The sequence below is a fragment of the Microtus ochrogaster genome, linkage group LG4, assembly GCF_000317375.1.
Source record: "Microtus ochrogaster isolate Prairie Vole_2 linkage group LG4, MicOch1.0, whole genome shotgun sequence".
NCBI classification, from domain to species: domain Eukaryota; kingdom Metazoa; phylum Chordata; class Mammalia; order Rodentia; family Cricetidae; genus Microtus; species Microtus ochrogaster.
In genome coordinates this window covers 1,168,736-1,183,688 of record NC_022030.1, presented here as the reverse complement: position 1 = coordinate 1,183,688, position 14,953 = coordinate 1,168,736, and the positions used below count along the sequence as shown (strand labels likewise).

Here is a 14,953-nt window from a genome sequence, read left to right as displayed (position 1 = left end):
GTAGATACTGTGTAACTTTAAAAGTTGATCTTATTTAAAATCTAGTTCTAAAGCACCAATTTTGTTATGATTTGCACACCACAATCAACTCTAATGAAGAAAAAAGTACACAAGAATGTCAGGTGATGGTGGCACACCTTTAATCCTTTAACCCAGTACCTGGGAGGCAGAGGCAGGTGAAACAGAGTTCAAGGCCAGCCTGCTCCAGGACAATTAGGGCTCCAAAACCCTGACTTGAAAAGCAAAACAACAAGACAAAACAAAACAAAGAAAGAAAGAGGGAAAAAAGAGAAAAAAAAGCACACTAGAAAATGGTTAACACAGGCTTAAAGTTTTTATATGATTTTCCAAAATTTATGATTACATTGCATTTTGTTTGCCTCTGTGACAGACTCTGGCTATTTTGCTTCTGCCTCTCTATTGCTGGAATTACAGGTATGTGCTACAAACCCGACTGAACTGATTGGCTCTTAAACATACTGAGTTAAACATTAACGTTACTATTATACAGAGATAACAGTTTGTATAACTTTTCATCTTGTGTTAAACTTCACTATCTTATAAATTATCTCATTAGAAATGATTTATTGTTATTTTGAAAAATGAACGAGAAGTTATGATTCCTGCTGCCTGGAACAAAGAGTTCATTCCCTTCTAGTACTGAATAAAGTGCTTCATCAACTCTGCCTGAGCTCTGGCCTCATCGATAGAGTGCTAATGGCTCACGTGGCCCACATGGAAAGCAACTACAAATGTCCATCAGCATGAGTGTACCGAGAAAACTCATTGCCACATGCTGATAATGGCTTGCTGCTTTTAGAGACATTATTATTCCTAACAGAAAAGTTACCTGATCCTAGGAAGAAAGTAGGGTAAGCACGATTCTGGCTAAAGAGAAAAATAAGTGGTAAAACCAGAAGCCTATGAAGCCTTTGGCGGTTGCATCTGAATCCTACACATCTGAACCACATAGGATGGAACTAGCAATATCTTCTAGACCCTGGTTTTCTTATAGAGAGGTATTGGAAGTCTATTAGTCCAATTCCAGTAAAACTCTGATTTTATTTATGAAGTTATTTATTTTTACTCACATTTTATAAACCTTATCTAGTGGGGTCAACAAAAAATTTAACCTCTTAAAAAGAGGCACGATGCCCTTATTTTCTTTTTCTTCAGAAGAGAACATTACCTCAACATGTTATATCTATTTTCTCCAAATACACACTCAAAATGTGAAACTGTTATTTATAATTGAAGAGAAAATATCTTGGAGCAATTAGAGGAAACACTTGGATGGATGTAAACCTGAGCATAATCCCGTGGTTTTAGTAATTTACTTACTGGGCGTAAATTCACTGCCTAATACTCAGTCTAGTAATGTTACCATTTAAGATACAGAGTAACAACAGTCCAAGTCAAAGCAGGACCAAGAACACTTACCTTGATCCGGTGATCGTCTGTATCTGCTACAGTTGCTACTCTGATAAACAACGGATTTCTTTTGTCTACAGCTTCAAGCTTCATTTTTTTCTGGAATCCATGTGGCGGTTTCTGCCATAACAGAAAAATATCATGTCGTGAGGAAGAGCAGGATGATGGACAGCACCAGTAAGCAAGCAACAGTTGAACTGTTTAGGTTACCGGTTCTTAGACTAGCACTGAGTGACACTTGGTGGTCCAAACATACAGGTCAACACGCATGTATAGGGACAGCCTGACTGCCCAGCTAGGGAAAGACAGAAAGGCAGAGGTGCCATAGCTATTTGATCAGTCACAGGGAAGATTAGACATTTCCTAACAGGTTGAGGTGTGGGTTTCTCTGTGTAACAGCCCTAGCTGTTCTGGAACTAGTTCTTATAAACCAGGCTGGCCTTAAACTCACAGAGATCCGCCTATCTCTGCTTCCCGAGCGCTGGGATTAAAGATGTGCACCACCACTGCCTGGATTTGTTTTTTTCTTTTTGAGGTGAATAAAAGCTCATAATTTTATTGTCTTCATAACAAAATTGGTTTAGAGCTGGATCACTTGGCCCTTTCTCTTGTTATTGCCTCCCAGTTCAAAATGCATGCATCTCTTACTAGCCAGCATCCTCTTAGATCTGAAGCTGGGCTTGGCATACTCCAGTCTCAGCAGGACCTTCTTTGTAGTCTTAGCCTTTTTGCAGAGAACAGCCTGCTCACCTTAGCCACTCTGTTTCCTGTCATAAAGCTGCTTTCCCTGGGCATACAAAGAGCTCTTGCCCTTCTTGTCATGTGTCACTTTGTGGGGTTGGTGCTTGTCATTTCTTACAGAACGTCCAGCAGGTCTTAGCAACCTTACCATGTTTGCAGGAGCAATATTGACACAGAAAGGGATTTTTTTTTAAAGAGGGAAAAATCAAAGTGTCTGAGGAACATCTAGAAGTGGTGGTCAAGTGGAAAGGGGACAATTTAAAACAAATCATCAATTCAACTGAACAAGATGGAAAAGTTCTTCTAGGAAAGAAAGATTAAACACTCAGAAGAAACGGTTACATCTCTGAGAAAGCTGCAGGCAGAGGAGAACAAGGTGAATATGATTTTAATAAACTATATAAAATAACATGAAGGACAGAACCATCCCTGCAAGGATTCTTGACAGCCACGCTGCAGAAACCTTAGTTCTACTCCTACACAACAGCAGACTTGTAGCCTGATCCTGCTGCCCGTGTCCAGGCTAAAAGCCTATATGTGGGAAGGGTAGAGATCAGGGAGAAGAAATACAGCATCCCTCAGTCTTACTCGAAAGTCTGAACATCTGTCGGGGGGAATCATAAACATCCTTTCACAGGTTCTCTCTCCACTTACTATGGTTTCTCTTTAAAATGCATGATGTCACCTTAAACTGTACTTACTAATTAAGTTCACCATTAAAAACTCCAGCAGTTTTTGTACTAAAGTATCGTCTAAAGAAGAAAATTGTCTGCAGAACACAGAGTCATGTTTGAAAGAACAGTATTTTATTTTGAAACAGAATCTTTGTACATAGCCTGTACTGGCCTTGAACTGTAGCGATCATTTGCCTCTCAAATGTTAGGATGACACACAAGTGTCCAGGGTCCAATTCTTACAAAATTATTTAACATAATTATTTTTCCCCCATAAATTCATGAGAAAAATATAAAGTATAAAGTAATATATTTGTGGAGTTGGGAGCTATTTCAGTTGGTAAAGTGTTTGCTTTGCACGCTTTCTTCCGAGAACCCACATTTACAAAGCGGGCATGGTGGTGCACCTAAGATCCCAGCTGGGGAGGTGGAGGCAAGCAGATCTCTGTGGCTCACACTAGCCAACATAACCCACTTGGCAAGTTTCACGTCAGTAAGACACCTTGTCTCAAAAACCAAGAGGGACAGACTCTGAGGAACAACAACATTCAAGGTTCTTCTGCATCCACCCCTATGCCTGCCTCCCCAACACATGTGCGTCCACATATATAGAAATCACAGGAACAGTTCGGACTTTCAAAACAAACACTTTGAAAGCATCTCCTTTAACCTCCTGCCTTTTCTTACTGCCATGCCTGCTGACCAGTTTCTTAAATGTCTGCGAATCAACAGAATCATTGAAGCACACAAATCAAGAGTACAAAGCAAATCACTCACCACTTTGAAAGCTCTTGCAGGAGCAGGTAAAGAATTGGTTTCTTCTAAATACTTATCCCAAGAAAAGTGTTTCACGTGCGAATAGCCTAGGAAATGAAGAGAAACATGAATCCTATGAGGGTGTCGTGAAATGAGAGTGAGAATAACAAGGTGTCCCATAAAAATCATGATCCAGGGCTGGAGAGATGGCTCAGAGGTTAAGAGCACTGCCTGCTCTTCCAAAGGTCCTGAGTTCAATTCCCAGCAACCACATGGTGGCTCACAACCATCTGTAATGAGGTCTGGTGCCCTCTTCTGGCCGGCAGGCATAACGCAGAAAGAATATTGTATACATAATAAATAAATAAGTAAATAAATATAAAAAAAAAAATCATGATCCATCAGTGTGCTATCCCAGGAAAGAATTGCTCAGATCCACAGGGAAGCCATTCTCTTCCACAACTGTCTCTCACAGTGATGAGTTTTATTCCAACTTTCAGTTTTTAGATGAGATTATACAAAATATCTTTATTAAAATAGTGAACTAATACATAGGATTTACAAGTGTTATTTATGAAATATTTCAGATAGCTCCTCCTTTATTAGACTAAATAAAGAAACATGCCTATATCACAGAATATTTTTTAAAGTGTGTGTAAAAATAACCCCCCTGCCCTGCTGCCTTCTGTTTCCTATAGAGCCCCAGATCCATCAGGCAGGCACAACAGTGGCCTATTAGGGTGCAAAATTTAACACATGAAGGGGACTTACAAAGTCTGCAAATAGATTAGTTATAATGGAAGCCAGGTTTCTAAGCCCAACTGAGAAACAGGTATAAACAGGGATAGAAGAAAAGTAAAATGAAGCCAATAGTTTGAGACTTGAACAGTATCAATGAGAAGGTTTTTTTAGCATACACTAGTGCCGAAATAGAAAAGAAACATGAAGTCCTGCATATGCTTACAGATGCCCATTTCTACAGCCACTGAGATACCCGAGTGGAGCATCACCTGACCAGCTGTGGGTAAACAGCAGCCAGATCAAGGCTTCTATATAGCACTCTCCACTTATAAAAAAAAAAAAATCCCTGGAAAGAATGGCTGTAGGGCTGGATCAAGATGAGTGAGTGTACGAGAGATACTCCTAGCTGTTCCAGACAGCAGTTTGCAGAAACTGAGACAAGTGTGTGGAAAAGGAGGTAGAAGCCAGCTGAAAGGAGCACTTGCTGGGTACATCTTTAAAACATCCACATGAAACTGAACTCTTGGTTAAAGTTAGTGTTCTACAGTTCCATTAAATGAATTAACTGGAGGAATAAGTGGGAAATGAAAAAGCTAATGTTTGCAGAAGAACATCAATTAATTCTATACAAAAATAGATGGAGTAAGAAAAATTACCATTACCCATTAACATTTGTCAACTTAGAATAGTAATTAGTTTCAAATAGAAATATTAACAGATGGTATAACTACTGAAAGACAGATGAGATAGGAGGTAATTACAAGATCTCAAAGAACACTAGAAAAAAGTACTGGGAGAAGAGACTAGCAAATATCTCTTTGAATAATTCATGGTAAAAAGACAGACTGAAATGCTGTGCCCTTGAGAGAATTACAATAAAAACATTGATACTGGTCAAAAAAACAAAAAAAAAAACACAACTTGGAGATGGGCATAAGGGTACTTTCCTTTAGTCATGGCACTTGAGAGGCAGAGGCAGGGGGATCTCTGTGAGTTTGAGACCAACATGTTCTACATCGTGAACTCCAGGCCAGCAAGGCTACTTGGCAACACCATCTCAAAAACAAAACAAACCAATGTACAACTTGGATCCAATCACAAGGAAATGTCAATCATACTCAAACGATTAGTCTGCAAGTCTCACGCATACAAAGGCTAAAATTGTCAAGGAGACTCTGACTGGGGACTGGAAGAATCTGTAGTTGACTGCAGTGCAAGATGTGTTTGTATAAATGGCACTGTCGGGACAGCTGCCCAGCAGGAATGAATCTCTGGCTCAAGTCCAAGTACAGATGAGTTTGGAAGTAGTCTTGAAACTTCTCCCCATTGAAGGGTGTTTCAAAGTAATTAAAAAGGAAATATGCAAGTCTATACATACACATGCATTTTACAGAATATTTAATGACCTTACCTAGCACGTTTTAACTTCAATCAGAGCATTCTCTAAAATGACAGGATAAAAAGAAAAAGCTAACAAACCTTTAAATTGTGAAGGGTGAAAACTATGGCTATCTCCATTTCATTTTGAACTTAAAACCAAACATGGATTAAGATATAATTTAGAAAACTAAAAATAAAAGTGGTTGTATGCAATTAACACACACACACATAATTATATCAAAATTATTTGTATATCTTATCAAATCACAATGGAATAAAACTAAAAACCAACAGCAAGAGAAATCACAGAATCCATGCATACTTGGAAACTGAACAGTATATTCTTGAATGAACAGTGGGGTTATTGAAGAAATGAGGAAAGAAGATTGAAAAGTTCCTAAAATGAACATGAAGCACAGTTTACAGAAACTGTTGAACACAGCTAAGGCAGCTCTAAGAGGGAAGTTTACAACTGTGAGAACTTACATTAAAAACGAAAACAAAAAACCCAGAGTGCTGGAGAGATAGCTCAACAATTGAGAGCACTGGCCGTCCTTCCAGAACCCTGGGTTCAATTTCCAGCAACCACACGGTGGCTCACAACTATCTGTAATGGGATCTGACGCCCTCTTCTGGCATGCAGGTGTACATGCAGACAGAACTCTCATATGCATAACAAAATAAACAAACAAATAAATATTAAAAAAAAAAAAAAGCAGTGGATCTCTGTGAGTTCAAGGTCAGCCTGGTCTACAAGAGCTACTTCCAGGACAGGCTCCAAAACCAAAAATCCAAACCCCCCCCCCCAAAATCAGAATCATAGAAACATTCCAAATAAATTACCCAATAGGCCATAAGTTCTTAGAAAGAGACAAAGCAAACCCCACTGTGGTAAATGAGAAGCTATAATAAAGATCCCCAAAAAAATTAATAAAATGGAAACTGAGGAACAACATATTCAGTCACGTGAGCAAAGAGTTGGTTATCTGAAAAAATAAACCTGATTGAAAATTTTTTTTAGCAGAATTAACCAGAAGACGCACAATAAAAATAATTAGAGATGAAAACAGAGGTAAAAACAGACTACAAATAAATCCTTAGAAGTATTACAATAGAACTCTAGGGAAAAAAAAATCCAAGATATGGACAAGTCACCCAAAGGAAAGGAAAGGCTGTGAATGACCAAAAAGATACACTCCTAGTCACAGGACTGAAGCAGAGACACAGCGTCTTCCAGCAAAGGGAGCCCAGACCAGATGAACTGCTAATGTTTTCTGAATCTTTCAGGAAGAACTCAAACCAGCACTTCTCAAACTGTTGATCCACTACCATACTCACTTCATGAAGTCAACACACTTGATACTCAAACCTGGTAAGGCCACACAACACAAAGAAAAACCACAAACCAGTTCTCCTGGTGAACGGAGACATAAAAGTTCTCAAAACAAAAGAGAATGAAACTAGGTCCTTGTCTTTCACTCTGCATAAAAATGAACAGCCTCAGATAAGACCTTTAAAAACCTTAATGTCAAAACGAGCAACATCAATAAAGCAAATTAACAGATACTGGTGAGAATAAGACACCCTTACACACCGCTGGTGGGAACACACACAGGCACAGCCATCATGGATGTCAGTGTGGCAGTCCCTCTGCAGTCTAGGAACAGGACCACAATGAGGCCAAGTCACTCTTACTCCATGGGCAACTCTGTCCTTTTAAAAACTGGACAAAGTCCAAGTCTGGATACCACCGAGACACAAGCATTGTATCTAGAGCTAAACTAACCATATTAGCCGAAATACTGAACCAGTCTAGAGGCCCATCATCAGATGCATAAAGAAATGTGGCATGGACGCACAGTGGAATTTCTGCTAAGGAGGAATAAAATTATGACAGTCTTAGGAATCTGGGTGGAAAGAGACCACTAGGTGAGTAAAGTAAACCAGACTCAGACATGTATCACATATTTTCTTTCATAGGCAGTGCCTTGATTTCAATTTATAAATGCACATTTATGTATGTATATATATTCAAAATTATTTTTAAAAGGCAAAGGTTTTAATTTCAAAGAAGGAACAATACAGACAGGCATATGCACAGAATGTGAGCACAGTGTAGCCAGGAGAACTGGTCAGGACATGGACAGGCTGTGCATGAGACAGCAATGCTGACAGAAGAGTGTCCAAGGAAACTGAGTGTGTAGATGCTTCTTTTCAGACAAGAATGAGACTGAGCCCTTACAGGCAAAGGAACCAGAGAGAGAGAGAGAGAGAGAGAGAGAGAGAGAGAGAGAGAGAGAGAGAGAGAGAGAACATCTCTGTAAAGAACCATACAAGCACATCCCTGGTGAACTAGGTTCACATTTTGTAGTATTTATGTAATACTGAATGTATCATTTTCATCATCTTTGGTGTACAGTCTCCTGTGCCTTTAAAAACATACTATATGATATTTGGACATCTCACCATGCAGCTCTGAGCTTTTAAAAGCTTGTCAAAAAAACTGTTATTTTCTTCCATTCCGTTACAAAAGTGTATGAAAGGTGACGGATGACTTGGCTTGGGCCTCACAGATGAAGTTAACACAACACCACACTCATCCCTTCCCAGGGACAGCATCGGGAACCTGTTAGTCACTGGTTCACTATTTACCGGACGCTGGTGATGACGGAAATAGTGGTGTACATGACAGAACTGATATTAAACTGGGAAATAACAGAACTCCTCACAGCAGGTTAGGCGGTGGTGCTGCAGAGAACCAACTCTGCAATCACCAGCCTACAATGAGGCGGCACAGGTTTGAGCCATAGAACTATTAATATTCTATTTTAACTCTATGCTACTTCTGCCTCTCTCGTCTTCAAACTGGCCATGAAAATGAGTCATTTCTCCCCTTTCTTCCCTTCCACCTACAAACATCTTTGAAAGTAGAAAGGATTAGGTTTGCAGGTGATAAGAATGGTGGGTTCCCTTGTAAGAAGTAATCAGGCAGTCCGAGTGTGGCCCTGGACTAAGGAACTGGGTGTGAATCTTACACAGATGGCTGTTTGAATGGAATGGAACTATATCAAGAAGCTGATCTTATACGCTGCAGGCTCCATCCACAGACTAGCTGCCCTGAAACCTAGGTCTCATTTTCTCTCTCTGTGATCAAGGTGGTCTGCTAAAACTCTAATATCCACTGAGCACCAGCCCCTGAGCAGTAGGGATTCATGTCAGCTGATGATCCTGCCTTTTCCCACCTGTAGGGACCATGACACTTTCAACAGAGACATTCAAATAGTTCTTATAAGAGGATGCTGATGAATCTGTTCTTGGGCACATAAAACCACAAGGACACTATTTACCAGCAGTTACATTGTTTCTTGTCAACGACAAAGCGAGTGAAATAAGAAGACTCCACAGCTACTGGCAGACAGCTGAAGCACCCCTCCCCCCAAAGCTTCAGGGAACAGAGATACTAGCTAGCACAAGCTACAAAAACCTATGTTGGAACCAGAAACCACAGCAACCTAAACAAAAAAAAAAGGTGTACACTCTAAATTTAGTAGAAAAGCATAAAGTCACAGGCTGTCAATTCAACAGGACACCTGCGAGAACTGAACCCAACAATGCGGTCCATGCTCCGCCTTCAGCACCAAATCTACTCTGTTTATCTGCCCAAGTTTAGCGACTGTGCACTAATATAAATGAAGTCCAAAAATGAATCGAAAGTTGAAAACAGAAAGACATCTTTACAAACTTTGTCAAGGAAGATGATAAGCTAAGGTTGGGATGTAAACGATGCCAGTGTTGAATATCGCTGAGGCGCTATCAGGGGTCAGCGAGTTTCCGCCTGCTGTCGGCTGTAGGACTTTGTAAAGGAAAACTGCAAACACTCACACTTATGTGTTTACTTATTTCCTACAGCTGCTTTTGCACTACAACTGAGCTGAGCAATTATGACAGAGACTCCAGGGCACACCAAATTCAAAGTATCTATTTTCTGGCTCTTTAGAGAAAAATGTGGTCAGCTCGGCAAGTACATGGAAAACATAAAGACACATTATAAATCCAAACCTGGTGGGGTAATGAGGGTTCTTCTGTGTTCTTTACACCAACCAACGGGATGAATGTGTGGACTGGACGATTCACACCTGCAAGTTATATAAAATAAAAAGCTGTAGTTACTAGAGAGACAGGCAAATACTGTCAGAAAATTTTAAGAGGAAAATTAATTAGCAATTATGAACACATTCAAGAGTTCTATTACAATCTATTCAACTTGATAAAATGCTAAAGAAGCTTTTATTCTTCATAGAAATACATGTATGAAGTTTTCACACATATAGTATGCATTTTTGCTAGGTAAATTACCATATGGAATTGACACCACAGTTTTATTTTCCCATGGAAAAAAGAAACGCTAAAGTCAAAAACCTCAAATGCAGAAAAAGTACAAAGGAGAGCATTATTCGAAAGCATCATGGGAGAAAACTATGTAAAAGCAAAGCTAAAAGTAATTTAGCATCGCTAAAGCTCAAGGATAAGATCACTATCAAAACCAGCAGGCTAGAGTACCCACAAAAATCAGGGGCCCTGGGTAGGAAGTGTTCAAGGAGGATAGAACACAGGGGGTGTGCAGGGGAAGGAGGATTAAATGGGGTGAGGGTGGGGGCAGGGCAGAGGGAGGGGGCAATGGAACAGAGAAGATTAACTAGCACTAAAAATTTTAGAGCTCCATGTGGGAGCCTACTGCTGCAGAGGTTTTTGAAAAATTAAAATAAATATAAAACATAGTATAAATGGGTTTAACCTATAATGGGAGTGTGGGATGCTTCTTCTAGATCCCATAGACTAGCAAAAGGCCCAGTGCAAATAAACAAATACGTAAATAGTAACAGCATGCCATTTCTGTTACCCTTTAGAATGCAGATACCAGAGACTAAAATGAGGTGTTTCTTCCCTTTGCTGCTTTCTCCTGCCCATCATCTTCGCTATAACTAAGCGTGTATTTCCCAGAGCCCTCCCATCAGCTCACAACATTGGTGCTTTTCATTCCTTGCTCCTCACCACACTTGTTCTGTAAAGTCCTTACCTCCCCATGCAAAGTCCTTCACCCGTGTACCTGCTCACTCATTCTTTTAGATATCAAGTGAAGACAGTAAGTCAAAAACTGATGTGCCAGGCACTGGGCAGATCCTGAGGAAATGCCCTTGTAGAAAGGAACTTTAGAAATAAAAGGTAACTGTCCTCTGTCTCTGCAGGGGAATGGAGCCCAGGACCCTGAAGATAACAACTGAGGTGCTCAAGAACCTTCTATAAAATGGTGTGACATTTGTATCCACTGTATGTGCATCCTCCTGCGTACTTTAAACCACCTCAGGGTTACTTAAAATAGCTAGTACGATGTAAATACTACAGAATTGTTACGGGAGAATAAATTACTTTAGGCTTGTACATGTTCAGTACTGTTGCGACCATCACAGGCCTAATTAAATTTATGAGCTATGGTTGGCACACAGGAAAGCAGATACATGAAGTAAGGAATAGGTTAAGAGCGCAAAGGCGCTCCTGTTTCTAGCCTAGCCTCTCGTGAGGTGATACCTGAGCCAACACTTGAAAGATGCGATGAAATAAAGAAGTGAGCCACTCAAACATAGAAAAAAAAGTATTCTGGGTAGAGACAAGTCCAAAGGTTCTGAAGAGGAGACCCTAGGAGTGCTGTAGCATGGAGAGGGAAGAACGGATGAAAGGAAGCAGATAAATACAAAATGCCAGAACGGAAGCCCATTTAGCATGCAACAAAGTGAAGGCTTTTAATCAAGAGTAAAGTTGAACGTTGTGGCGGGCGTTAAGTAGCTTAGTCTGATTTACGTCTTAAAGTGATTATTTTAACTATTAGGCAAACAGTAATCCATACTGGAAGCAAGAATCAGTTAGAAGTTGATCCAAATTGAACACAGGGGCCTGGACCAGAGTGGAGGTAGTAAAACCAGTGAGCAATCAGGTTCATGTGAACAATGTAAGCATAGAACTAAGAGCATTTGTCGGGACATTTAATATAGGAGGTGAGCAGAATGATGAAGTCAGGACACTCCAAGGTTCTGGGCATAGGCAACAAGAACATAGCTACCATTTCCTGGGCTGGGAAATACTGCTAGCAGCGGCTCTGACATTTCAAGCGGAGGATGAAAGCTCCTGCTATCGCCGTGCTTAGCAAATACCCATTAGACAAACGAGAAAGAATGTCAAATAAACCACGTCTAGAGTTCACACACAAAGAAGATCAGGGCCAAAGTATCCATTTTGGACTTATCAGCATTTGGGATGATATTTAATCCACAAGCCGACTTGAGACAATCCAGAGAGAGAAGGGGACAGGGGACGAAGTCCATGTCAGGTGACTAGAAAGTGAAGTAGCAGAAGACATCAGTTGGGTGTGATGGTGTTACAGATCAAAGGAGAAGCAAAGGCTTGTCGCAGGACCTGTCAACAGTGTAGGACCCAGCCCTGACAAGCTCACTAGAGGCTTGAGTCTCAGTAGTTTACCCTAAGGCAATACCTGGTTCCGAGAAAGACCACAAACTGAGACCACCCAGGCCCCACCCAGGTACAGACCCTTCAAAGAAAATTCCTAAAGTTCCAACCACTGTAGATAGGACCACCTGTCAGCACACACCCTCTGCTTTTCACCAGGATACCTTTAGACAAATGTCAGCCAATCAGCAGTCCTGAACCTTAGAAATTTCTCACCCCCACCTTTGCTACTGTGAAAACCCAACCCCAGCGGAGTTTGGGGGCTCTCCCATCAATCACTCCAATACATTGGACTCACAGAGAGTCCAGGTTTGCAAACTTGTATAAGAATAAAAGCTCTTTGCTTTTACACACAGGACTCGGTCTCCTAATTGGTTTTGGGAAAGAACTACATCGGTGACAAGAGTATAATTCAAAGATGGAACAAAACAGCATTCAGAGAGGGGTGCTGTGCGTCGGCGGAGCAGGCAGCCATGGGGAGCCTCCGCGGCCTGCGCCTGGCGGCTGGACATTGCTTTAGGTTATATGAAAGAAATGCTTCTTCGTCTCTAAGGTCTACCAGAAACACTGACTTGAAGAGCATCAATGGATTTTGCACCAAGCCACAAGAAAGTTCCAAAGCTCCAACCCAATCTTACAGACAAAGAGTGCCCCTGCACAAACCCACGGACTTCGAGAGGAAGATACTGTTGTGGTCAGGATGCTTCAAGAAGGAGGAAGAAATCCCGGAGACAATCTCATTTGAGATGCTTGATGCTGCAAAGAACAGGCTCCGGGTGAAGGTCAGCTATTTAATGATTGCCCTGACAGTGGCAGGATGCATCTATATGGTTATTGAGGGTAAGAAGGCGGCGAAAAGACATGAGTCTTTAACAAGCTTGAACCTGGAAAGGAAAGCCCGTCTAAGAGAGGAGGAAGCTATGAAGGCCAAAACAGAGTAGAAGGATTTGTAAAACCTGGAAATGAGGTTGTAGTAACAAGCGTGCACTGGAAAGAATGTGGTACGACACGTGCTTTGCCCGGATTTATTCCACTTCCCCACTTCTGCTGTAGAGGAACAAATACATTTTCTTAAAGAAAAAAAAAAAAAACCAGCATTCAGAGAGAATGGAAGGAGAGACGATGAAGATAGGAACACTGAAAGCATATTTAAGAACTTCAGTCATAAATGAGGGCAGCGAGTTGGGTGGCACACACCTTTAATCCTAGCACTCAGGATGCAGAGTCAGGCAGATCTCCATGAGTTCGAGGCCAGCCTGATCTACAAGAGCTAGTTCCAGGACTGGCTCCAAAGCTACAGAAAAATCCTATCTCGAAAAACCAAAAAATAAATAAATAATAAATAAATAAATGGAGGTAGTGAAAGAGCAAAAGTGAAGATTTGTTTTAATGCTTAAGTTGGAAAATTGAAAGACATGGGATGGATGCGAGTGAAAAAAAAAAAAGAGAAATTGAAAAGGAAAGGACATGGTTGGTCCCGGGTTTCAGGACCAGATGAATGAAAAAAAGAAATTAAAAAGGAAAAGAAACATAACTGCTCCTAGATATGACGGAGAAGAAAGTTTATTACAGGTATGTGGGAGAGCATAGCCAGAGGCAGGGATGTCTGGGAGTCTAAAGTGGACATGATTCTGAGCCCTGTAAGGAGAGTGGGAGGGGATGGGAGGGAAAAAGAGGGGAACCAGTTACAGCAGTCAATAGACCCAAAAGAGGAGGGGTAACCAAAATGGCTGGATTATAGAGGGGAGAGCCGAAGGGCAGTCCAGCCCCTGGACTGGAGGCATTTAGGGCAGGGGCCAGAGTATGTCAGCCATGAGTGCCCTTAAGGGACTGAGGAGTGCAGGGAGCACCTGCTGGCCAGTGTTTGCTTTGATATGCTAAATAGGCACCTGGGCCATTTGTCAGGTTTGAAACCTGACAGGGTACATATGGGAATTTTCTATTTTCTAGTTTAAAATTACTGGAAAATAAAAGTTGGATTTTCTAAAAAAGCTAGGCAAGAAGCATACATTAGTTAAAAAAGAAATAGCTGCTGAACAAAGCCCGTGATGGGGGTGGGGGACTGCGGGGCATTCCATATGCTAAGGACACATCAGGTTTCAAACATATTTCTCCTCCTGTACGTGTGCACTGGCAAGGATCCATCAGAGAGGGTGAGATGCTGGTGCCCAGGAGAGGAGAAGGAGGGTGGAGCCCAAAGGGAGCCTCTGAGCTGGTCACCCACCTGCAGATCAGGAAGGGGAGCCAAGCGAGGTGCAGGAAGAGGGAGTCTATTTTCACTGCTTTCTCTCAGTTAAATAAAAAATGACACATATGTTTGGAGAGGGGCCAGAGTTAGAGTGTAAGACATCTGAGAGAGGAGAGACCCGGAAGGAAATATGGTCTGGAGGAGTAGACAAGGAGAGAGGTTGGGATTGAGGGCCCAGGTGACTTTAACAGCCACAAATGGAAGATCACCAGCCAGCATGTAGGGTTCCTGTCTCTAGCTACGCCCAGTGGTCAGACACGGACACAGTAGGCAGGAAGTGGATTCAACCTGCACTGGGATGCCAGGAAAGTAGACAGTAAGATAAAAACTATTCTACCAGGGAGTGCTTACAGTAAATATTACAGATACCAGGAGTCCTTCAGGCACACCACAGCATCGTTCTTAAAAAACTGGTCGGGACCTTGCCCCATCTGTGCTCTCAAAGATAACAAGTATTCTGAAA

At 41.3% G+C, this 14,953-nt stretch overlaps 2 protein-coding genes across 2 annotated transcripts in view; one reads left to right on the top strand and one right to left on the bottom strand.

The window, feature by feature from the left end:
• L3mbtl3 (L3MBTL3, histone methyl-lysine binding protein) overlaps window positions 1–14,953 on the bottom strand; it is a 112,665-nt gene that overhangs the window by 41,164 nt on the left and 56,548 nt on the right. The window contains exons 14-16 of the mRNA XM_013351442.2: window positions 9,783–9,859; window positions 3,624–3,709; window positions 1,441–1,551 (exon numbers count right to left, since the gene is read on the bottom strand). Coding sequence (XP_013206896.1) covers window positions 1,441–1,551; window positions 3,624–3,709; window positions 9,783–9,859 — 274 coding nt within the window. The remainder of the gene's footprint in view (window positions 1–1,440; window positions 1,552–3,623; window positions 3,710–9,782; window positions 9,860–14,953) is intronic.
• On the top strand, window positions 12,692–13,333 carry LOC102002493 (protein FAM162A). Its single transcript, XM_005360898.3, has one exon. The coding sequence runs from the start codon at window positions 12,716–12,718 to the stop codon at window positions 13,181–13,183; it is 468 nt and encodes a 155-aa protein (XP_005360955.1). The 5' UTR covers window positions 12,692–12,715; the 3' UTR covers window positions 13,184–13,333.

What these genes read in the sequence shown, in the direction of transcription:
- LOC102002493 (XM_005360898.3), top strand. Translation starts at nt 12,716, where the DNA reads ATGGGGAGCCTCCGCGGCCTGCGCCTGGCGGCTGGACATTGCTTTAGG.